Source organism: Erythrolamprus reginae, chromosome 7 (genome assembly GCF_031021105.1).
Source record: "Erythrolamprus reginae isolate rEryReg1 chromosome 7, rEryReg1.hap1, whole genome shotgun sequence".
Lineage (NCBI taxonomy): Eukaryota > Metazoa > Chordata > Lepidosauria > Squamata > Dipsadidae > Erythrolamprus > Erythrolamprus reginae.
In genome coordinates this window covers 24,877,000-24,901,544 of record NC_091956.1, presented here as the reverse complement: position 1 = coordinate 24,901,544, position 24,545 = coordinate 24,877,000, and the positions used below count along the sequence as shown (strand labels likewise).

At 41.4% G+C, this 24,545-nt stretch overlaps 1 protein-coding gene across 6 annotated transcripts in view; it reads right to left on the bottom strand.

Moving 5' to 3' along the window:
* The window catches only part of LOC139170258 (exocyst complex component 1-like), a 58,904-nt gene extending 38,819 nt beyond the window's left edge, over nucleotides 1-20,085 (bottom strand). For all 6 annotated transcript variants that reach the window (XM_070757223.1, XM_070757219.1, XM_070757224.1 and 3 more), the window contains exons 1-5: nucleotides 19,959-20,085; nucleotides 15,837-15,970; nucleotides 12,756-12,886; nucleotides 8,849-9,008; nucleotides 1,090-1,277 (exon numbers count right to left, since the gene is read on the bottom strand). In XM_070757223.1, the coding sequence (XP_070613324.1) occupies nucleotides 1,090-1,277; nucleotides 8,849-9,008; nucleotides 12,756-12,886; nucleotides 15,837-15,960 (603 nt within the window). In that variant the 5' untranslated portion in view covers nucleotides 15,961-15,970; nucleotides 19,959-20,085. The remainder of the gene's footprint in view (nucleotides 1-1,089; nucleotides 1,278-8,848; nucleotides 9,009-12,755; nucleotides 12,887-15,836; nucleotides 15,971-19,958) is intronic.
* Between the last annotated feature and the right edge of the window lie 4,460 nt (nucleotides 20,086-24,545).

Here is a 24,545-nt window from a genome sequence, read left to right as displayed (position 1 = left end):
AGAGGAGGCATGAAGGACTCTTCTTGTGAAATATTTCTGGACTCTCTCAATTGTGTTGATGTCAGATATGCAATGTGGGTTCCATACAGGCGAGCTGTATTCTAGGATTGATTAAGACTCGTGGACTTCAATTCACAGAGTTGCCAAGGTTAGAGACCCCAGCTTAAAACATAATACAGTGATCCCTCGATTTTTGCGAATGTTGCGTTCCCAGACTGCCCGCGAAAGTAGAATTTCTGCGAAGTAGAGATGCAGAAGTAAAAACACCATTTTTGGCTATGGACAGCCAAAAACTACCCCCGTGCACCCTTTTCCAAGGCTGCGCAAGGAGCCGGGCTTGAAGTTGGGGGCGGAGAGTGATGAAAGCGCCGAGGCTGGCAAAGATTGAATGTCGGCTGCCCCCACCCCCCCCAGCGCCTCCGGCCCACTCGCCGCTATCCCCCGCCTGCCCGATCCACCCCTCTCACCGGCTTTCTTGGGGCACGGGTCCTCCTGCAGCAGCGCTGGCGGCTACGGCTTCTCGTCCTCCTCATTCGGCTGCTAGCCGCTCTGAGCGCTTTGAGAATGCCCGCCCCGCCCCTCTCGCAGTCCCTTAGCTGAGAGCGCTTTCATCCCAGCTGTCAGCGAGGGGGCTACAGGAGAGGCGGGGCAGGCGTTCTCACAGAGAGAGAGCAACAGACAGAGCGAGATAGAGAGAAGAGAGGCAGAGAGAGAGTGAGAAAGAGAGAGAGAGAGGGAGCAAGAGGGGGGGAGAGTGGAAGGTAGAGAGAGAGAGAAAAATGATAGAAAAAAGGGGAGAAAAAAAGAGAAATGAGAAAATGATTGAAGCAGAGAATGACAGGAAAGAGAGAAAGAGAGAGAGAAGTGACTCTTGGTGATGACGTATGACGTCACCGGGTGGAAAAAACCGTGGTATAGAAAAAAACCGCGGAGTATTTTTAATTAATATTTTTTGAAAAACCGTAGTATAGCCGTTTCGCGAAGTTTGAACCCGCGAAAATTGAGGGATCACTGTATAAAAGAAATAAACAAACTAAAATAATAATTTAAAAAACCCCACATCAATGGTACAAAAGAAGACAGACATACCCCATCAAGAACTTGTAGTTCTCTAGATAACTTATCTGCAAAAGCTTCTGCATTAGAGATGGCATATTCACAGCCTTCCATCATTATTTCAATATCTTGCTCTTCTCTAGCATTTAATTCTTGATATTCATCCACCACCTCTTCATCTGTTCCTGCCACATTCTGATTTTCACCACTGGGAACAGATTCTAAAGGAGGGAAAGAGGTGGTTGTAATTTATGAAAAATGAATTCAACTCCACTGGCCAGCAAAATCATTCTTGATCATTCTAATTCTAATAAAGGTAATAAAGGAAATACCCATGTTATATAAGTTCACTGCAAAGTCAAATATACTGCTCAAAAAAAATAAAGGAAACACTTAAACAACACAATATAACTCCAAGTAAATCAAACTGTCCACTTAGAAAGCAACACTGATTGACAATCAATTTCACATGCTGTTGTGCACATTCAACTTTGTACAGAACAAAGTATTCAATGAGAATATTTCATTCATTCAGATCTAGGATGTGTTCTTTGAGTGTTCCCTTTATTTTTTTGAGCAGTGTACATTAAATAGGTTCTTTAATCTAACATTGCGTAGCATAAAGATATTCTGCTTAAATTTCACCCATGTGCTTAATCTGATACTGAGCTATTAATACATTGAAAATTTACAATGCTCTATGATTTTTAAACAAATTGCAAAAAAAACCCTATTCCTCTTGTATCAGGAAGAAAAAAAAAACAGATATTAACAATGTTGGAAAAACTTAGAAAAATCTGTGATTATTTCCTTTAGTTGATAACAATGTCACTATTTAGAGTGATAATGTTGGAAACATTTACACTAGAAACAATGAAACAAAGCAGTAACAAGGATGCATAGCAAGATTCGGTGACAATAATATATATACAGGACATTTCTCTGCAGTATCTTCTTTCAGGCAGTTATTTTCATCTGCATGTTATTAAAATATAGCTCATAAATTAATACTTCTCATAATTAAGGATTAGGAAGCATAACACTTAATTTTGGAACCGATCCTGTTTTTCGTTTAAATGTAATATTGTTGAAAAATAAGGCCAAGCTAATTTTGGAACCTATCCTGTTTTTCGTTTAAAAGTAATACTGTATTGTTGAAAAATAAGGCCAATATTGGCCTTATTTTTCAACAATGTTACATTTAAACGAAAAATAGAATAGGTTCCAAAATTAGCTGTTATGCTTCCTAGTCCTTAATTATGAGAAGTAATAGTGCCTTATTATTCCAGCTTCTTGATACATCCTCTCTTGAGCAACAATCTTTCAGACACAAAGTTAAATCTGGATTCATAATTATTTTTAGGATGAGTCATTTTTAAGAAGCATGGATTAATTACCCATTTATAGTGTGCTTTTTAATCCAACTCTCTGAAATATGGTGTGTAGTATAATCAGTCTCTTTAGGGCAATGGTTCTCAACCTGGGGGTCGGGACCCCTTTGGGGGGTCGAATGACCATTTCACAGGGGTCACCCAAGACCCTGGGAAAAGACAAATTTCCCATGGTGTTAGGAACTAAAGCTTCTATTCTGGCGCCTTGGAACATATTTTTACAATCCAACCAATCAGGCATTTACAGTGGGAGTGTCCCTCTGACCTTTCTGCCAATCAGCTTAAAGATCTGTTGGGAGAATTGGTGCTAGACTTATGGTTGGGGGTCACCACAACAGGAGGAACTGTATTAAGGGGTCACGGCATTAGAAAGGTTGAGAACCACTGCTTTAGGGGGAAAAACTGTTCGGCTTTATCCTCATTCGTTCTCCGAAAAATAAAGGGGTGTAAGAGTTGAATAAAGATTTGCAAGACTCTGTTAAAGTTCATGTAACTTTTTTATGAGGAATAGGGAGGGCTATGCCTTAGAATGCCTGCTGGGGGAATGCTGAGTAGGAGTTGAAGTCCGCACATCTTAAAATTGCCCAGTTTGGAAAACACTATTCCAGATTTACTGCTCCCCCAAGTCTGTATTTGTTGTTCCGTTTTTCACGCTGCCCCTTTTAGGAAAGACCCGGAAGCGTTCAAATGTTAACTTTCCTAGCTTTCATTTACTAAAGGTATTTTGATTATTGTTGCTTTCCTACCTCATTGGACTCTTTGTCCCCTTGAGTAGGTAGTTCTTGATTTACAACCAATTGCTCAGAGGCCGTCCAAAGAGAAGACTCTGATAAAGGGACTTACGACCCAGATTCAGAGCTCCATCATCTGTCCCAACCCCACTCGCCACCTCCCTGTGGCCACCTGATCACATTTTGGCAACCAGCTTGTGTTCATGACTGTTTGCAGTGCCCCACAATCACAAGCAATGTTCCCTCTAATTTTTTTTCGGTGTGGGCAGAAAAATATAGTGTCTGAGCGGCAGTCCCTTTGGGACTGGGCGGTATAGAAGTATAAATAAACAAACAAACAAATAAATAATTCCCTTCTTTTTTATTAAAAGAAATTAATAATAAAACAAAACCAAAATCTATTACTATTATTACTATCTTCTCCTCTTTTTCCATCCCTGTCTCCTCCTGCCTTGTGTGTGTGTGTGTGTGTGTGTGTGTGAACTCTTGAACCATTTCCAATAACAGGTGAGCTATTGGAAATGGTTCAAGAGTTCACACACACACACACACACACACACACAATCGGCTGGGGGTTTTTTTCTTTGTTATTATTTGGGTGTTTTTTACCATATGCTTTAAGAGAGAGTCATTTCTCTCTCTTTCTCATTCTCTCTCTCCCTCTTGCTCTCTCCCTCTTTTTCTCAGTTTCCCTGTCCCTCTCCCTCTCTCTCTTTCAGCGAGGGGGCTGCGAGAGCGCTTTCTCCAAGTTCTTCGGGAAGGCCTGCCCTGCCTCTACTGCAGCCCCCTTGCTGAAAGCTCGGGAGGAAAGCACTCCCAGCGAAGGGGCTGCGAGAGGGGTGGGGCGGGCATTCCCGAAGCGCGCGGAGAAAACTCTCTCTCGCAGCCCCCTGGCTGGGAGTGCAGGAGGCGGAGGAGGAGGAGAGGGGGCGGATCGGGCGGGGGGCAGGGGCGCGAGGAGGCCGGAGGCATGGTGGGGAGACAGGGGCGGCCACGGCTCCCTTTCCTTTTACTGCCGGCGCCTCCCCGCCCCCCCCCCCCCACGGGCTGGCAGGGGGATGGGGAGCGTGCGCCCGTGGAAAAGGGCGCGCGCGGGGGTATTTGGGGGTGCGCACCTGCTCACGGGCGCAGCTTACGGGGGATGGTGATCACAAGACCACAATTTTAAATCACTTACTTACTTTCTGTAAGTGGCTTAGGGCCTGACTATTTACCAGACCGTCTCCTGCCACATACCTCCCAGAGACCTATTAGATCACACAGAATCGGTCTCCTCCGGGTCCTGTCAACTAAACAATGTAGGTTGGCGGGACCGCAGGGGAGGGCCTTTTCTGTAGCCGCCCCGGCTCTCAACTCCCCCCACCCCATCGTTCGCACTGCTCTCAGTCTACTGGCCTTTCGAAAAGCTGTCAAGACCTGGCTTTGCCGACAGGCATGGGAGCCGTGAATCTTAACATCAGGCACGCCCGAACCATGATTGATTGGTATGTATGTTGCTGTTAGATTGGATTTCGGGATTTTATAGAGGGTTATTTTAGTATGAGTTTATAATGGGGTTTTATAATTATTATTAATATTTGACTTCTTTTTATTATTGTATTGTTTGTATTGTTGTCCTGAATCCTTCAGGATTGGGCGGCACAGAAGTCGCATAAGTTAAATTAAATTAAGTGTTCTCCTTAGAATCTTACCACATATGACCTATGATGGCAAACCTTGGCAAAGAGGTGGCACGTGAAGACATAGCTGAGAGCACGCGAGGCGTTGCCCTATGTAAGCTCCAGTCCACATGCGCGCACTGGCCAGCTGGTTTTCAGTCTTGGGGAAGGCCGTTTTTACCTTCCGTAGGTTTCAGGAGGCTTTCCTGAAGTGGGAAAAACAGCCCAACAGGCAAACCGGAAGTTCGGAAAAACAGACTTCCTGTTTGCCTGTTCGGCCATTTTTCGCCCTCCGGAGGCTTCAAGGAAACCTGAGGGTAAAAAACAGCCCAACGTAGGGGCGCATGCACAAGGATGCATACATGCTCAGTGTGGTGCATGTATAGGGGTTGTGTGAGTCCACAGAAGGGCAGCAAAGAAAGAAAGAAAGAAAGAGAGAGAGAGAGAAAGAAAGAGAGAGAGAGAGAGAAAGAAAGAGAGAGAGAGAGAGAAAGAAAGAAAGAAAGAAAGAAAGAAAGAAAGAAAGAAAGAAAGAAAGAAAGAGTGCAAAAATAAATGTAGCAAAAATGCTACAAAAATGGTGGAAGGTCTTAAGCATAAAACTTATCAGGAAAGACTTCATGAACTCAGTCTGTATAGTCTGGAAGACAGAAGGGAAAGTGGGGCAGGATCGAAACATTTAAATATGTTAAAGGGTTAAATAAGGTTCAGGAAGGAAGTGTTTTTAATAGAAAAGTGGACACAAGAACGAGGGGGCACAATCTGAGGTTAGTTGGGGGAAAGATCAGAAGCAACATGAGAAAATATTATTTTACTGAAAGAGGAGTAGATGCTTGGAACAAACTTCCAGCAGACGTGGTTGGTAAATCCATAGTAACTGAATTTAAACACACCTGGGATAAACATATACCCATCCTAAGACAAAATACAGGAAATAGTATAAGGGCAGACTAGATGGACCATGAGGTCTTTTCCTGCCATCAATCTTCTATGTTTCTATGTATGTAAGTAAGTAAGTAAATAAATAAATAAATAGTGTGTGCATGCACTCCCTTTTTTAGCACGCAAGAAGAAAAAGATTCGCCATCTATGGAGAGGGGTGGCATACAAATATAAATCAATCAATCAATCAATCTCCAATACATGCAAATGCCTTCCATGAGACTTGTGATTTTAGCAAGCAATCACATTGTTCTGCAATTATGTCTTGCCCAATTTTAAAGAGGTGTGCTCAGTTATGCCTAGTTGAACCTGTATATAAGAACTTGTAAGATGGCTTTCAGCCCTTTCATCGAAATGAATGGCTGAGAAACTTGTGGTACTCTGGATATTACTAAACCACAATTTCTAATATTTCTCTTGTTTCACAGACTAAAAAAAAGACACTGCTGGGAAATCTATTTCGGCAATGTTCTAAGTTCATCACCCCGCATCTGACTGTAGAATATATGTTAGCTTATTTCTGAGCTTATTTATGGAATAGCAATTTATCTCTCCAACAGGTACTTTTATTTAAAGCATTGGGAAAACCCACTGGAGACCAGTACAAAACAAATAATCACTCCCTCTGGTGCATGTATTTCATAAAACTGGAAAGGTTCATTCATTCATTCATTCATTCATTCATTCATTCATTCATTCATTCATTCATTCATTCGGTTTTTATACCGCCTTTCTCCTTAGACTCAGGGCGGCTTACAACATGTTAGCAATAGCACTTTTTAACAGAGCCAGCATATTGCCCCCACAATCCGGGTCCTCATTTTACCCACCTCGGAAGGATGGAAGGCTGAGTCAACCTTGAACCGGTGATGATTTGAACCGCTGACCTACAAATCTACAGTCAGCTTTAGTGGCCTGCAGTACTGCACTCTACCTGCTGCGCCACCTCGGCTCTATAATATAAGATTTTACTTATCTTCGCTACCGGTTCGGGGTCGCACCCGAAGTGTGTCTGTTTTGTACATGCCTGTGAGCGTAGCAAGCCAAGTCTTCCGTCACTCCAGGATTAAACTCATCTGCGCATGCTTTACAAATGACCAAAGGGTTATTTTCTCATAAATTTGGCTCCAGTGGACGGATTTCAAGCTGGAGGACCGGTTTGGAGGGGTGTCCAGCCAGCCATTACTGCCAGTTCGATGAGCGGGAGGAAATTGCCACTACCAGTTCTACAGAACCAGCAGAAAACCACCTCTGAACCAGGGTCTCTCTGTTTTTAAACTTTAACCAAATATATACCATACTAGTCCTCACCGCCACCTCATCCTCATCCCCTACTCCATGTATACGTGTCTGTGTGTATGTTCCATTTTAGGCAATTCCAGTCTCTCTAGACTCAATTCAGTCCAATAAAATTTATTCCCAATTTTGTGGGCTGTAGTTTCATATAGTAACTTAAGTGTAGGATGTGGGTAGAGTATTTTTAAGGCACACAAACAAATCATTTAAGATGCTTTTAGCAGCAATTTACCTCCAAGGAGCATGATGAAAGTGGTCTGATTAGAGATTGTAAGCAAAATATTGAGTTTCAAGCAACTTTGGGTGAACAAAGAATCAAATACTTACTTACTTACTTACTTACTTACTTACTTACTTACTTACTTACTTACTTACTTACTTACTTACTTACTTACTTACTTACTTACTTACTTTATGCTGTCCTTCTTGAAGCGGCTTATTTACTTGTTAACCAAACTTTCCAGCAAAAATCTAGTCTCAATTTACACAAAAAGTCAATTCTATGTTGTACTGAATTGTACTGAAAAGTCAGACTCTGAAAATTCTCATCAAAAAGTATTTAAGTGATTAGTTTTGCCCTCTATCTTCATACTTAAATTCTGTTCCACTGCTCATTGCTTAAAAACCTCTGAACCATATTTTTATCTAAATTTGCAAAGTATTTTGGAGAAAAACCTGAATGAAGTATCTGCTTAACAAAGTGTTGTACACAGTTTTAGAGCAAAAGCAACTGAATTGAGTTACACAGAAAAAGAAATACGGAAGGAAAAGGTGTTACGCACCTTCAGCGACTTTAGGAAGCTCTGGAGAATTGAAAGTGTGAGAAAAGCAGAGGAGAAGAAGCAAAGAATATTAGCTAAGCAGTCAAGAACACAATTTTTTTTTTCATTCAAATGGCAACAATTTGTTTCGGTTACAAACTTTTTGAAAACTTAGAAGAACTTTAAACAAACTACAAAGAAGATTTCTTTGCAGCTATGTTGTAACTCCTGAATGATCAAATGAATTATTATGAAGTTTAAGATTATAACTATCTTAGAAGTTTAGTAATTAAGACTATCCTCAGTACAACAAAATTGTGTTCAGCTATTGTGCAGAGGAAACAGGTTAAGCCTGCCAACCTGGGTGTATTACAAAGCAGATCTGATAAGTTGTTATAAGTGCTGTATTTAATTTGCCAAAAATCTCCCAAACCAACTAGACAAGCATGTCTATACCATGAGGTTTGACTTAGATTTAACATAATCAAATTCCCAAGACATAAATGATACAATTCATACTGCATATAGAAGTAGAATTTCCCTACAATAGGATACACCAGAAAAAAGGCTTCATATGTAATTTTATGTCTAAAGTTTACACACATAGAGCCACAATAAAGTCATAATTAAGGGGCAGATGTGTTATGCAAAAGTACCTATTCCTTGATATAAGTGAACTGGGATAGGAAAGATTTGTTTAAGATTGAAGTTGGCTTAAAGCTGAGACTCAGTAGTGTCGGGGAATTTACTTTCACAGATTCTAATTCAGAAATCCCTTCATTATATCAAATGAATAAAGTTTGAATATTGTGAAAGTGACAAAGAATGTAACCCCCATGGAAATTATTTCATGTTCTGAAATGATCAGCATCAAGTTAAACAAGACTTGAAAGTCAAGTAAACTACTTATATTAGCAATAAGAAAAATAAGAGCGACAATATGAATTTTCTAACTATTTAAACAAATGCTAAATTTAAAGACAGCATAGCAAGGATTCAGCTAAAATCTTTACCTTCCAGAAGCTGAGAACTAACATTGATGAAGTCAATCTTCTTTCTAATATACCGCTGATTGAGTTTCCAAATACACGAAATAAAAATATTCTTTTCTGCTATGCTGCTAGCAACCCATTTGTATACTTTGTCAAAATGCAGATCAAACTCAGAACTTTCCTGAAAAACAGAGATGACACAAATTTATTTATTTATTTATTTATTTATTCATTCATTCCATCATTCATTCATTCATTCATTCAATCATTCATTCAATCAATCATTCATTCATTCATTCATTCATTCATTCATTCATTCATTCATTCATTCATTCATTCATTCATTCATTTATTGGATTTATAAGCCGCCCCTCTCTGAGAACTCGGGGCAGCTTACAACATATAAAAAGAAACTATAAAATACAGCAGGCTAAATCCAATTCATTAAAATTAAGTAAACTACTCTAAAATCCTTAATTATATTAAAAATCAATCATACCCATTCAAACAACAATCATACATAACATTCATCGACCAGGGGGCTAAGGTCTAAGGTCTAATCCTCCCAAGCCTGGCAGCATAAATGAGTCTTAAGATTCTTATGAAAGGCAAGGAGGGTGGGGGAAGTGTGAATCTCCGGGGAGAATTGATTCCAGAGGACCGGGCCCCCCACAGAGAAGGCCCTTCCGCTAGGCCCCGCCAATCGACATTGTCTAGTTCAGTGTTTCCCAACCTTGGCAACTTGGGGATATATGGACTTCAACTCCCAGAATTCCCCAGCCAGCATTTATTTATTTATTTGATTTCTTTGCTGCCCTTTTCCTCAGACTCAGAGCGGTTCACAACAAAATTAAATACAAAACATGTAGAAATCTAAAATTAAAATATATTTCTAAAACCCCAATTTCTTACAACCAATCATCTACATCCGTTCTATCATACATATAAATTCATTCATCGGCTGAGGCTAGATGTTAAACTTTGTGGTCCCAAGCTTGCCAGCAAAGATGAGTTTTTAAGGCCTTGCGGAAGGCAGGGAGGGTGGGGGCAGTACAAATCTCTGGAGGGAGTTGATTCCAAAGGGCCAGGGCCACCACAGAGAAGGCTCTTTCCCTAGGTCCTGCCAGATGGCATTGTCTGGATGACAGGACCAGGAGAAGGCCTGGAACCTGACCAGCCGCGGAGATTCATGAGGCAGAACATGGTCCTGTAAGTTATCTGGTCCGATATACCACTTCATAGTTCTTTACAGCCCTCTCTAAGAGGTTTACAAATTCAGCATATTGTCCCCAACATAATATCGATCCTGGAAGGATGGAAGGCTGAGTTAACCTTGAGCTGGTCAAGATCAAACTCCATTTTTTTAAAAAATTAAAAATAAATTTTATTTATAAACAAACACATACAACAAGACAAACAAAACATTAAACAATTGGACAATTTGTGACGTGACCTGCATTACAATTCTAATAGTGTTTCTTTCCCATTACACAAGTCATATTTGCATAATACACCGAATCCTAGCAATGATCTTAATCAGGTATACCTTTTTTTTAAATTCCCTTTTATATCCAAAACTATGACTTTTACTTTCCAAGTTTTTGCTACTTATTAGCTCTCTTTTTTTCTTTCTTCCCCTTTTCCCCATCCAACTATAAAATTTATCCCAGCAGTTAGAAACATAGAAACATAGAAGACTGACGGCAGAAAAAGACCTCATGGTCCATCTAGTCTGCCCTTATACTATTTCCTGTGTTTTATCTTAGGATGGATATATGTTTATCCCAGGCATGTTTAAATTCAGTTACTGTGGATTTACCAACTACGTCTGCTGGAAGTTTGTTCCAAGGATCTACTACTCTTTCAGTGAAATAATATTTTCTCATGTTGCTTTTGATCTTTCCCCCAACTAACTTCAGATTGTGTCCCCTTGTTCTTGTGTTCACTTTCCTATTAAAAAAACTCCCCTCCTGAACCTTATTTAACCCTTTGACATATTTAAATGTTTCGATCCTGTCCCCCCTTTTCCTTCTGTCCTCCAGACCAGTGTTTTTCAACCAGTGTGCCGTGGCACACTAGTGTGCCGCGAGACATGGTCAGGTGTGCTGCAAAGCTCAGAGAGAAAGAAAGCAAGAGAGAGAGAAAGCAAAAGAGAAAGAAAGCAAGAGAGAGAAAGAGAACAAGAGAGAGAGAAAGAGAACAAGAGAAAGAAAGAGAGAGCAAGACAGAGAAAAAGCAAGAGAGAGAGAGAAAGAGAGGGAGGGAAGGAGAGAGAGAGAAAGACATGGAGGTAGGGAGGGAGAGAGAAAGAGCAAAAAAGAGGAAGGAAGGGAGAGAAAGAGGGAGGGAGAAATAGAGCGAAGGGGAGGGAGAGAGAAAGAATTTTTTTGTCCAAACTTTTTTTAGCCCCCCCCCCCCCGGCTCAATGTGCCCCAGGGTTTCGTAAATGTAAAAAATGTGCCGCGGCTCAAAAAAGGTTGAAAATCACTGCTCCAGACTATACAGATTGAGTTCATTAAGTCTTTCCTGATACGTTTTATGCTTATGACCTTCCACCATTCTTGTAGCCCGTCTTTGGACCCGTTCAATTTTGTCAATATCTTTTTGTAGGTGAGGTCTCCAGAACTGAACACAGTATTCCAAATGTGGTCTCACCAGCACTCTATATAGTGGGATCAGTTAATAAGCAGTTAATAAATTCTTCCTCGTCTCTATTTATTTTTTTAGTAAGACTGTCCATTTCCGCACATGATATTATTTGTTCGATAGTGTCTTCTTCTGTGGGTATAGTTTCATTTTTCCAGTTTTGTGTGATCACTATCCTCGCAGTTGTTGTTAGGTGGAGAATTAAATACAATTGATCTTTATCAAAGTGTTCGTGAGCTATACCTAGTAAGAATAATCCAGGCTTCTTTTCTACTTTTCTCCGTAATGTGTCTTCTAACCGTAGTTGAATAGTTCAAAACAAAAAAAAAGATCGAACTCCTGTGCAGTGAGCAGAGTTTATTTATTTATTTATTTATTGGATTTGTATGCCGCCCCTCTCCGTAGACTCGGGGCGGCTAACAACAATGATAAAAAACAACATGTAACAATCCAATTAATAAAACAACAAAAAACCATTACAGTGTTCCCTCGATTTTCACGGGGGTTGCGTTCTGAGACCGCCCGCGAAAGTCGAAATTCCGCGAAGTAGCGATGCGGAAGTAAATACACTATTTTTGGCTATGAACAGTATCACAAGCCTTCCCTTAACACTTTAAACCCCTAAACTGCAATTTCCCATTCCCTTAGCAACCATTTAGATTATTACTCACCATGTTTATTTATTAAAGTTTATTAAAAAAATATATTTATTAAAGGCGGACGAAAGTTTGGCGATCACGTATGATGTATAGGGTAAAAAACAGCAAAGTATTTTTTAATTAACATTTTTGAAAAACCGTGGTATAGCCGTTTCACGAAGTTCGAACCCGCAAAAATCGAGGGACCACTGTATTATAAACCAGACATACACACAAACATACCATGCATAACTTGTAATGGCCTAGGGGGAAGGAATATCTTAACTCCCCCATGCCTGGCGGCATAAGTGAGTCTTGAGTAGTTTACGAAAGACAGGGAGGGTGGGGGCAGTTCTAATCTCCGGGGGGAGTTGGTTCCAGAGAGCCACAGAGAAGGCTCTTCCCCTGGGGCCCGCCAAACGACATTGTTTAGTCGACGGGACCTGGAGAAGGCCAACTCTGTGGGACCTTATCGGTCGCTGGGATTCGTGCGGTAGCAGGCGGTTCCGGAGGTAATCTGGTCTGCAATGCTACATTCTAACCACTGTGCCACCATGAAAGGATAAAAGCGAAACAAATATATTCAGGTGATAGTCTACTTATGCTTTGTACAGTGAAGATGGATCATTGTATTTTAGACATACCTTGATGGCATCCTTGGCGTCAACAGTAGTGAGATCCCGAAGCTCCCAGGCAATCTGCCTTTTGTAGAAATCGCCTTTGTCAGATTTTTTCACCTTGATCACCTTCACCTGCACTGGCCGTTCAGTTGTCACTGTTTAAGCACAACAGATTGTTAAGCTCTCAAGAAAATAGACATTTTCCCACAAATAAATTTGGGAAGTGTGTGTGGGGGAGAATCAGCACTTAAACACGTACTTTTCCCAAGTTGCTTTAAAGCAGCGGTTCTCAACCTTTCTAATGCCGCGACCCCTTAATCCAGTTCCTCATGTTGTGGTGACCCCCAACTATAAGTCTAGCGCTAATTCTGCGCTGAAATGGATATGATGACAAACGTTTAAATGATCAAGAAGATACTAAGTTCTACGAAACATGGAACAAAGTTTATAAATGGATAGATAAGAAAAAATAAGATATACAGTGAACCCTCGAGTTTCGCGTCCTCAAGGATCGCGAAAGGGCTATTTCGCTAGTTTTCAACCCGGAAGTAAACTCCACCATCTGCGCATGCGTGCCCTTCCACGCATGCGTAGATGGTGGAGTTTCCCCGCCGGGCAGAGGCTTCCCTGGGTCTTCCCCCTCTTGCCCCGGTAAGACCCCAGCGGCGGTGGGCTGGAGCGCGAGCTTGGGGCAGCCGGCAACAGCGTGGGCGGGCGGGCGGCGGCGCGCGCGAGCTTGGGGCAGCCTAGCTCCGCTTCCCAGCTGGGAAGCGGAGCCGGCAACAGCGTGGGCGGGCGGGCGGCGCGCGCGAGCTTGGGGCAGCCTAGCTCCGCTTCCCAGCTGGGAAGCGGAGCCGGCAACAGCGTGGGCGGGCGGGCGGCGCGCGCGAGCTTGGGGCAGCCTAGCTCCGCTTCCCAGCTGGGAAGCGGAGCCGGCAACAGCGTGGGCGGGCGGGCGGCGCGCGCGAGCTTGGGGCAGCCTAGCTCCGCTTCCCAGGTGGGAAGCGGAGCCGGCAACAGCGTGGGCGGGCGGGGCGGCGCGCGCGAGCTTGGGGCAGCCTAGCTCCGCTTCCCAGCTGGGAAGCGGAGCCGGCAACAGCGTGGGCGGGCGGGCGGCGCGCGCGAGCTTGGGGCAGCCTAGCTCCGCTTCCCAGCTGGGAAGCGGAGCCGGCAACAGCGTGGGCGGGCGGGCGGCGCGCGCGAGCTTGGGGCAGCCTAGCTCCGCTTCCCAGGTGGGAAGCGGAGCCGGCAACAGCGTGGGCGGGCGGGCGGCGCGCGCGAGCTTGGGGCAGCCTAGCTCCGCTTCCCAACTGGGAAGCGGAGCCGGCAACAGCGTGGGCGGGCGGGCGGCGCGCGCGCGAGCTTGGGGCAGCCTAGCTCCGCTTCCCAGCTGGGAAGCGGAGCCGGCAACAGCGTGGGCGGGCGGGCGGCGCGCACGAGCTTGGGGCAGCCTAGCTCCGCTTCCCAGGTGGGAAGCGGAGCCGGCAACAGCGTGGGCGGGCGGGCGGCGCGCGCGAGCTTGGGGCAGCCTAGTTCCGCTTCCCAGCTGGGAAGCGGAGCTAGGGTTTCCCCAAGCGCGCGCGCACCCCAGGCGCGAGCAACGGGGTGGGCGGGCGAAGGGCGGGCGGCAGTGGAAGTAAAAACACCATCTGCGCATGCGCAGATGGTGTTTTTACTTCCGCACCGCTACTTCGTGAAAAATCGATCATCGCTTGGGGTCCTGGAACGGAACCCTCGCGATGATCGAGGGTTCACTGTATAATCTATTTTTAGTTAACTTGTTGCACTTGTTTTTACTTGGGTAATATTAGTACTAGTTAAATTTATTGTTTAAGGATTATGGTAGAATTAGTTTATATATAAGAATTAGTTTATATATAAGTAATATAGTAAGAATTTTGGTTTTATATATATATTAGTAAAAATGTGAAAAACTTTAATTCAAAATTTAGCAAAAATTTTAATATTCAACACATATTTAACTATGTATTCTTTTTCTGTATTTGAATTTATACTTTCAAGACAAGCGGGGAAAATGTATCCCCATTTTGTGTTTAATGTTTGTATGTTTGTTTGTCTATTTTATGAAAATCAATAAAATTTATTAAAAAAAAAAAAAAAGTCTAGCGCCAATTCTCCCAACAGAGCTTTAAGCTGATTGGCAGGAAGGTCAGATGGACACCCCCACTGTAAAATGCCTGATTGGTCGGATGGCAAAAATATGTTCCAAGGTGGCAGAATAGAAACTTTACTTCCTAACACCATGGGAAATTTGTCTTTTCTCATGGTCTTAAGGCGACCCCTGTGAAACAGCCGTTCGATCTCCAAAGGGGTCCCGACCCCCAAGTTGAGAACCACTGCTTTAAAGGAAAAGTAAAGCTCCCAGGATGTGTACGAAGTCATTCATAATGGACAAGGTAGAAAAATTACTCTGTGGATTAAATCAAGCAAGAGAGCCTCTTCAAAACACCCTCAGGTTAACAAATATTTCATAACCGTCAATTCAGAAGTAACCATGAGAACAAACTAGATGACCAATGTGAGCCACCAGAGTGTTTTTAACCCAAAAACCTGCAGAAATAAATAATCTAAAACCTCTAACAACAAAACAGTTGCTGTTCTCTCTGGAATGAAAGCAAACTAATAAGAGTTGATAGGTTGGTGGCAGGTAATTAGTAAATCAAATCCATGCAAGTAAAACTAGAAGTGAGTATCCACAACATATAATTGTCCTCAACACATATTTGTGAATTTAGCTGTGAATTGCTAGATTCAAGTTTTTATATATGAGATGCTTTCTATGATTAATAGAGACAAATATACCAGCTTTTGGAAATTACTCCTTAGATATGTTTTAGCCATTGATCTTAAGATCTAAAGCAAAACATTTTGGGGTAATACGTAGCAATGTACAATGGCTTCTTCCAAAAGAAAATTCAAACTGTTTTGTTTTATACAGTGTCACCCATGTACATAGTATGTAATCATCTTTACATCACACATGGTAACAAATAAAACATTGTTCCCAAATTAAGTTATCCTAGTATACCTCACTATCCAATGAACTAATGACAATTTTTTACCTATTATTTAAAATTTGCATACCTGTAGCACATAAGAAACAGTTTCTCTTTTTTTTCCCTGCTTTGCAAACGTTAACAATGCTCAGTAAACGCTCATCATTTGGAGTGAAAATATCCCTCTGTAAGGCATGCTTGATGGCCGTCATTTTCTCCAAGCTGTAAGAAAGTGGGTAAAGTTATTGCATGCCTCATCAGGGTCATTCCTAGTTCCTCTAGCTTTGTACTAAGTGTAACCACGATATAACACATGTGGTGGGCCTACAGAAATTTATTTATTTATTTATTTATTCATTTGTCCAATACACAATACATATAGAAGAGAATAGACATGAAGTAATATATATCTAAAGATAATATGTAAAAATAGAGGAGAAGATATATGAAAGGAAGAAAATATATATGATATATGAGATAAAGGAAAGACAATTGGCCAGGGGACGAAAGGCACACTAGTGCACTTATGTACGCCCCTTACTGACCTCTTAGGAACCTGGAGAGGTCAATTGTGGATAGTCTAAGGGAGAAATGTTTGGGGTTAGGGGTTGACACTATTGAGTCCGGTAATGAGTTCCAGGCTTCGACAACTCGATTGTTAAAGTCATATTTTATACAGTCAAGTTTGGAGAGGTTAATATTAAGTTTGAATCTGTTGCGTGCTCTTGTGTTGTTACGGTTGAAGCTGAAGTAGTCATTGACCGGTAGGACGTTGCAGCATATGATCTTGTGGGCAATACTTAAATCGTGTTTTAACTCACAAATTTGCATTGTGTTATTCAGACATATAAAAGATCTGTCCTACTAAATGGATAACACAATTTTTTTTTCATAATTATTCTTTGAGATAAAATGCATTTTAAATAAAAGCTTGTCGTAACAAATATCGTCTACTTTCACACTAGCTCATAATGGTATTTTGATAGTATTTAGGCAATGGTGCATTTAAAATCAGTCAATGTTTGACATAATTGCAGTAGTTCATTGTGACTCAAACACACACGTATCACAAAAATGGGACTCTATATAATGTATTTAATGTTACATATCGGAATAGCAGCAACAATCACTTATGCACAACATTAGAAAGACCCCCAGATACCTTCAGACAAAGAAATCATCAAAAAAATTTACAATTGTGTGGAAATGACCAAATTAACAATGGAACTGAATGACTAGAAAGAATGATTATCATAATGTATGGACCAAATGGTATGAATGGATTAAAATAAAAAGACTAAGAGTTAAGAGATGGATGTGGAAGGAAAAATAAACAGGGAGAAACAATGTAAAATATATATAAATTATACAAGCACCATTACCAATGTATATACACAGGTGTGGATCCACTTGGAAATGTAGATACAAAAATGTGAAAATTAATAAAATTTATGGTTAAAAAAATGATACTCTATATGAATCCCAGGCCACTTAACAGAATAATCAGAGCTAGTAATTTATGAAAGAGATCTATAGCAGTATATATCTTTAAGTATAGATCTACAGCAGGACCAACCCTCTTCTTACTATATATAAATGACATTTGTGATAACATTACAAGCAACTGCGCTCTCTTCGCCAACGATGTAAAACTTTTCAACACCAATAACACAGCTACTCTCCAAAAAGACCTTGACTTTATGTCTGAATGTCAAATATCTGGCAACTCCAAATCTCAACCCAAAAATGCTCTGTCCTACACATTGGCAAAAAGAATCTGAACACCAAATACAAGCTGAACAAACAAGACCTTACAGCCCTTGGGATGCTCGTATCAAATGACCTAAACGTCAAAGCCCACTGCAACAACATCGCCAAAAAAGATGTTAACCTAATCCTGCGCAACTTCTGCTCTGGTAATCTCACACTATTAACCGGAGCATATAAAACTTTTGCCAGACCAATCCTTGAATACAACACTTCTGTCTGGAACCCACATCACATTTTGCGCATAAACACTCTAGAAAATGTCCAGAGATACTTTACTAGAAGAGCCCTCCACTCCTCCACTCGCAACAGAATATCCTACGCAACTAGGTTTATAATCCTAGGTTAGAAAGCTTAGAACTATGTTGCCTTAAACACGACTTAAGCATAGCCCATAAAATCATCCGCTACAACGTCCTTCCTGTCAATGGCTACTTCAACTTCAACCACAACACACAACAAATGCAAACCTAAAGTAAACCGTCCCAAACTTGACTGCAGGAAATACGACTTTAGTAACGGAGTAGTTGATGCATAGAACTCACTACCAGACTCTGTAGTTTCGTCACCTAACCCCTAAAACTTTACTCTTAGACTATCCACTGGTGCATTTAGGCAAGTCCCATACTGACCTCTTAGGAATCGAGAGAGGTCAACAGTGGATAGTCTACAGGTAAAATTTTACAGTTTAGGTGATGAAACTACAGAGTCTGGTAGTGAGTTCCATGCATCAACTACTCAGTTACTAAAGTCGCATTTCCTGTAGTCGAATTCGGAGCGGTTTTCTTTTAAGTTTGTATACAACGTTTATATATACATAATACTAGTAAGAGAAAAACATTAGGACAGGGGACTGATGTCCTGTCCTAATGTTTCTCTCTTACTAGTATCATGTAAATAATAATAATAATAATAATAATAATAATAATAATAATAATAATAATAATAATAATAGTGGAAGAAGAGAAGCATGCATTAGCTGACTACGTGAAGGAGAGCAAAGAGTCAGTGTTGATGGCAGTCAACAATAGGAAACTTCTCAAGGTGAAGCAAACTAAGGACCAGTACAGAAAAACTGTAACTCAATGTCCTATGGACAGTTGGCGGAACAAAGCATTGCATGGCCAGTTCTTGGAGAAGATTGAAGGCAAAGTGGATAAAGAAAAGACCTGGTCATGGCTTACAAGTAGAACACTCAAAAACGAGACAGAAGGACTAATACCGGCGGCACAAGAACAGGCCGTTAGAACAAATGCTGTCAAAGCCAGAATTGAAAAATCAACAGACGACCCAAAGTGCAGACTCTGTAAAGAAACAGATGAAACAATCGATCACATACTCAGCTGCTGCAAAAAGATCGCACAGACTGACTACAAGCATAGACATGATGCTGTGGCACAGATGATCCACTGGAACTTGTGCCGGAACTACCATTTACCAGTGACAAAGAACTGGTGGGATCATAAGCCCGAAAAAGTGGTTGAAAATGAGCAAGCAAAACTACTGTGGGACTTCCGACTTCCGACTGACCGAATTCTGAAGCATAACACACCAGACATCCTGATTGTGGAGAAAAAGAAAGTATGGATCATCGACATCGCAATCCCAAGAGACAGCAGAATTGAGGAGAAGCAGCTAGAGAAATTAGTGAAAAACAAAGATCTAAAAATCGAGCTGCAACGACTCTGGCATAAGCCAGTGAAAGTGGTCCCAGTGGTACTTGGCACGCTGGGCACAGTGCCAAAGGATCTCAGCGGACATTTGAAAACCATCGGAATTGACAAAATCTCCATCTGTCAATTGCAAAAGGCCACTTTACTGGGATCGGCAAACATAATTTGCCGCTACATCATGCAGTCCTAGGTGCTTGGGAAGCGCCCGACTGGTGATGAAATATGAAATCCAGCATAGTGATCTCGTTTGCTGTGTTGTATTGACATAATAATAATAATAACAACAATTTATTAGATTTGTATGCCACCCCTCTCCATATCCCACCAATAGGTACTTGACAAAACCAAATAAATAAAAATAAAATAAAAGTATGAAATCCTGGTATGTCTGAACAAAAATTGGAAAGTACAAAATGTATGTGGAGATTCTAAAACTAAATTCTAAAGGGATCTCACAGGTCATATAAGCACTTCCATTTAATGGGCCCCAAAAGCAGGGACAGGCAATTTTTATTTTTATTTATTATTTAGATTTGTATGCCGCCCCTCTCCGTTTTGAGCCTGATGGGCACAGCCATAAAATACCATAACTGCCAGGAGCATCTTGCCCATTGCAAAAATGCTGTCAATAGAGAGAGAATGGCATATCACAACCCATCATGATGGATTCAGGCTCCATCAAGCGGCCGTCCGGAGTTTTGTAACCCAGATCCAGCCGCCCTTTAAGAAAAAGAGGAGAAAAACGCCGGCGGCAGCAGCGCGTTACCAACCGATCTTTCCCCGCGTCTCCCTTTCTTGACCCGGCGGCCGGACGAGTCTCCCTCACAAGCCTTAGTCGCTCCGGCAAACCTGTCACTCCCAGGCTCTCAAGTCCCGCCTTTCTCCATCCCGGGCCGAGCTTCCTGCTTCGATCACGTGACAGAGGTGGAAGCGTTCCGGAAAAGGCTTGGACAGCGAGAGGGAAGCGGGTAGAGAGGCGCGTTGTTAAGCGTGAGTCTCGGCTCCTCCCCCCCCCCTTTCCCCCCCTCTTCGTTGCTCTCTTGCTCAGGAGTTTCTGCAACATTGGCGACTCTAAGATTTGTGGACTTTGCTTTGCTGGCTGAGGAATTCTGGGAGTTGAAGTCCACAAGTATTAAAGTTAGCAAGGTTGTAGGTTTGTTTGTTTGTTTGTTTGTTTGTTTGTTTGTTTCTGTTCTGTTCTCTTATGTTGTTATTTGTTTATTTAAACTGCCCTGAGTCCCACTGGGATTGGGCGGCATAGAAGTGAATTAAATTTTTTAAAAAATTATTTATTTATTTACTTACTTATTTATTTATTTATTTATTTATTTTGTCAAGCATGTATTAGATAACAGATGAAAGAGGAACTCAATAGGCACAATGGTGCACTTATGCACGCGCGCCCCTTACAAACCTCTTAGAAAAGGGGAGAGGTCAACTGTAGATAAATCTAAGGTTAAAGATTTGGGGGTTTGGGGAAGAAATCACAGAGTCAGGTAGTGCATGCCAGGCGTTGATCACTATTGCTGAAGTCATATTTTCTGCCAGTCTAGTTTGGAGCGCTTGCAAGGTTGCAGACCCCTGCTCTTGTCGTCCTACGGACTCTCTTCTGATTCCTTTATTGCAGGAGTGGCGAAACCATGGCCCTTTTGTGACTTGTGCACTTCGACAAGGGATTTTAAAAAGGAGCATAAATAACATAACTGGTTTCCGCGAAGGCTTCATACAGTGATGGTTGGGGATGAAGGACTCTTAGCCTTGATGGTTCTCCCCAAAGGCCATCTACTGGGAGACCGGTGGGCTTCCTTGGGTGCTCGGTGGGCTGATGGAGTAGATAAGGCTTTCTTAAATTCAGCAACTCTGGGTGGATTTCCCAACTCCCAACATTCTGCAGCCAGCATGTTTCGATGGGTGGACTCCAACTCCCAGAATTCCTGCTGGTTGGAGAATTCAAGGAATTGAAGTCCACCCCTCTCAAAAGTGGCCAATTTTGAGCAATCCTTACTTGGCCCTGGCTACATGCACTGTTGGCTGTTTTCTCCTCCTTGCCAATGTTTTGTGCTATTTCTGAACACTGAGGGTCAAAATCTGAAAAAAAAACCTCGAGGATTTAAGTGTGCAAGCTAGTCTTATTAAATTGCAAGACAAATTTATTTATTTATTATTATTTTTAATTTGTTTGGTCAAGTACGTATTGGTGGTATATAAAGTTATATAAATGACACGGGTAAGAGAGAAACATTAGGACAGGGAATAGATGAATATATAATATGAAATTATTAAATAAAAATAAAAATAATTTGTCTTGCAAATTAAATTGCAATCAAGAAAAGAAAAATCGGATGGGTGTGGGTGACATGATAGTAGTAATCCAGTATTTGAAGGGCTGCCACAAAGACGAAGGGGTCAAATTATTCTACAAAGCACCAGAGGGCACAATAAGAAATAATGGTTGGAAACTAATCAAGGAGAGAAGCAACCTAGAACTAAGGAGAAACTTCCTGACAGCACAATTAATCAGTGTCACAACTTGCCTCCAGGTGTTGTGAATATTGCAATAGTGTGGTCGGGCGGTAGGAAAAGCAAGTAGGATGCTTGGCTGCATAGCTAGAGGTATAACAAGCAGGAAGAGGGAGATTGTGATCCCCTTATATAGAGCGCTGGTGAGATCACATTTGGAATACTGTGTTCAGTTCTGGAGACCTCACCTACAAAAAGATATTGACAAAATTGAACGGGTCCAAAGACGGGCTACAAGAATGGTGGAAGGTCTTAAACATAAAACGTATCAGGAAAGACTTCATGAACTCAATCTATATAGTCTGGAGGACAGAAGGAAAAGGGGGGACATGATCGAAACATTTAAATATGTTAAAGGGTTAAATAAGATTCAGGAGGGAAGTGTATTTAATAGGAAAGTGAACACAAGAACAAGGGGACACAATCTGAAGTTAGTTGGGGGAATGATCAAAGGCAACATGAGAAAATATTATTTTATTGAAAGAGTAGTAGATCCTTGGAACAAACTTCCAGCAGACGTGGTTGGTAAATCCACAGTAACTAAATTTAAACATGCCTGGGATAAACATATATCCATTGTAAGATAAAATACAGGAAATAGTATAAGGGCAGACTAGATGGACCATGAGGTCTTTTTCTGCCGTCAGTCTTCTATGTTTCTATGTTTCTACTGGAAGTTTTTTTTAAAGAAGAGTTTGGACAACCATTCGTCTGAAATAGGACTTTCTGCCTGAGCAGGAGGTGGAGTAGAAGACCTCCAAGGTCCCTTCCGACTTGGTTATTCTGTTATACTATGAGTTCTAATCCCACCTTAAGCACAAAGCCATCTTGGTGTTTCTCTCTACCAGCCCTAGGAAGGAGGCAAAGAAAACCCCCTTCAAAATATCACAACAAGAAAATTACAAGGACTTGCTCAATCATCAGGAATCAATATTGACACGAAGGTTAAACAAATATGTACATTTGTATGTGTGTGTGTGTATGTAATGTACAGCAATAGCACATACTGTTTTGTTGCCAAGATTGTTATGGCAGTATATACCAATGTAGGATTTTTCTACCAATGTACCTCTCCTCTACCTTGAGGAGGAAAGTACATTGGCATTGCCAAATAGAGCAGTGTTTATCAATCCAGGGCGATTGCAATTCAACTCCCAGAATTCCCCAGCCAACAGATGTTGAAGTCACACATCTTAAAATTGCCCAGACTGAAAACACAGTTCTACAATGATGCATTGGTAGGAAAGGAAGGAAACTGTTGATTTGATGGGTGACTAGAGGCTCAATAAAACTGGTGCTGGACAACCCTTGGGGATCAAAATTATATTTGCACTAATTAATTCAGAGCAAGCACCTCTTTCTCCAACTAATTAAATTACTGTATTATTTGGAGGATAAGATGCATCTCCCCCCCCCCAAATGAGCCTGAAAATTTGGATGTGCCTTATACTCTGTTGTGGTTAGCTCTGGCCCAGCTCCTGCCCCAAGGAATGTGCAAGTGGATGTGGGGGAAACATCCACATACCGTAGGCCTGTTTGGCTCCCGATAGAATCTTCCGATGAAGCCTCCTCTGACCAATGAAGCGTGAGTGACAGGGAAAAGAGGAGTTTGGCAGACAGCCCAGGAGGAGATCAATCATCTGTATCATCCTTGGATTCTGAACAAGAATTAATGAGACATCCACGCATGCGTAGAGTGATGCATAGGAGACAACAACTGAAGGATTATTACAAGAGAAAATGAGGCCACCTGTGGTTGGGTGGGGCTGCTGTAATTAGTGCTACAGATAAAAGTGCAACCTGGTGTTTTAGCCTCATGGCAGTTTATCTGCTTCATTGTTTCGTCAAGATAGTGGTTTTTGTGCTGTTCAAGATTGTGTGTGAACTCTCTGGACTTTAGAATTCAACTCAATTTCTGAGTTATTGGGTGAGCAATTGGATTGCATTTAACCTGTGCCTTGTGTGTACCAGAAAATCCCTTTGACATTTAAAAAGGGAGCTGTTTCTGTTTTTCTGTTTATAAAAACTTTTGGGTTTTCCTTTTATCGTGTGGTGTGTTTCTTCCTGGACTAATTACCCTGTAATTACAGGCGGTTGAAACACACCGGCAGACATATTCCAAATGTAGCTTTTTCAAAGCTTTTTTACCCCAGCCATAACAAGGTGCTAACAATCTTCCCGACTTTTCCTGTCTTGCAGGCTTGTTTTCATTGCTACTCCCTCAGAAAAAGGTTTTTTCAGCCTTAACCAGGGGATAAAATAATGTGCTGAAGTTGACCAGAGTAAAGACACTAGCCAGATGAATACCTGATAGGTAAATTTCTCTCCCCCACCCCCATTTTCCTCTCCCAAAACTAAGGTCTTATACTCTGGTACATCTTATACTCTGAAAAATATGGTAGATAACTTTGTTAATTATTTTTACAGGACCAACATAGGCAGCAATTAACCAAAGCAATCTCCATCCTCATTGCATTATCCTGCAATATTTACTTTGTCTAAATGTGTGCTTTGGTTTTGTGGGAATGAAGCTTAGGTGTTTTTATTTGACTGTGTTTTGTGTACTTGTCTAGGTTGCTTTATCGAAAGGAACACAGAGTTGACACAAATGTAGCAAAAGGTATATAGAAATCTCTTTTTAATGGCTTTTTTTCAACTCATTCTGGAACCGCATCATAGCAGCAAACAGCATAGCTAAGTTTATGAGAAGTTCTAGCTAAATGATTGGCATTACCAAAAAGATAATAGTAAAATCTTAACAGAAATCTATCTCTGTCAATTAAAAATATTTTTTTCAAAATATATTTTTGTATACCGTATTTTGTTAACTGAATAAC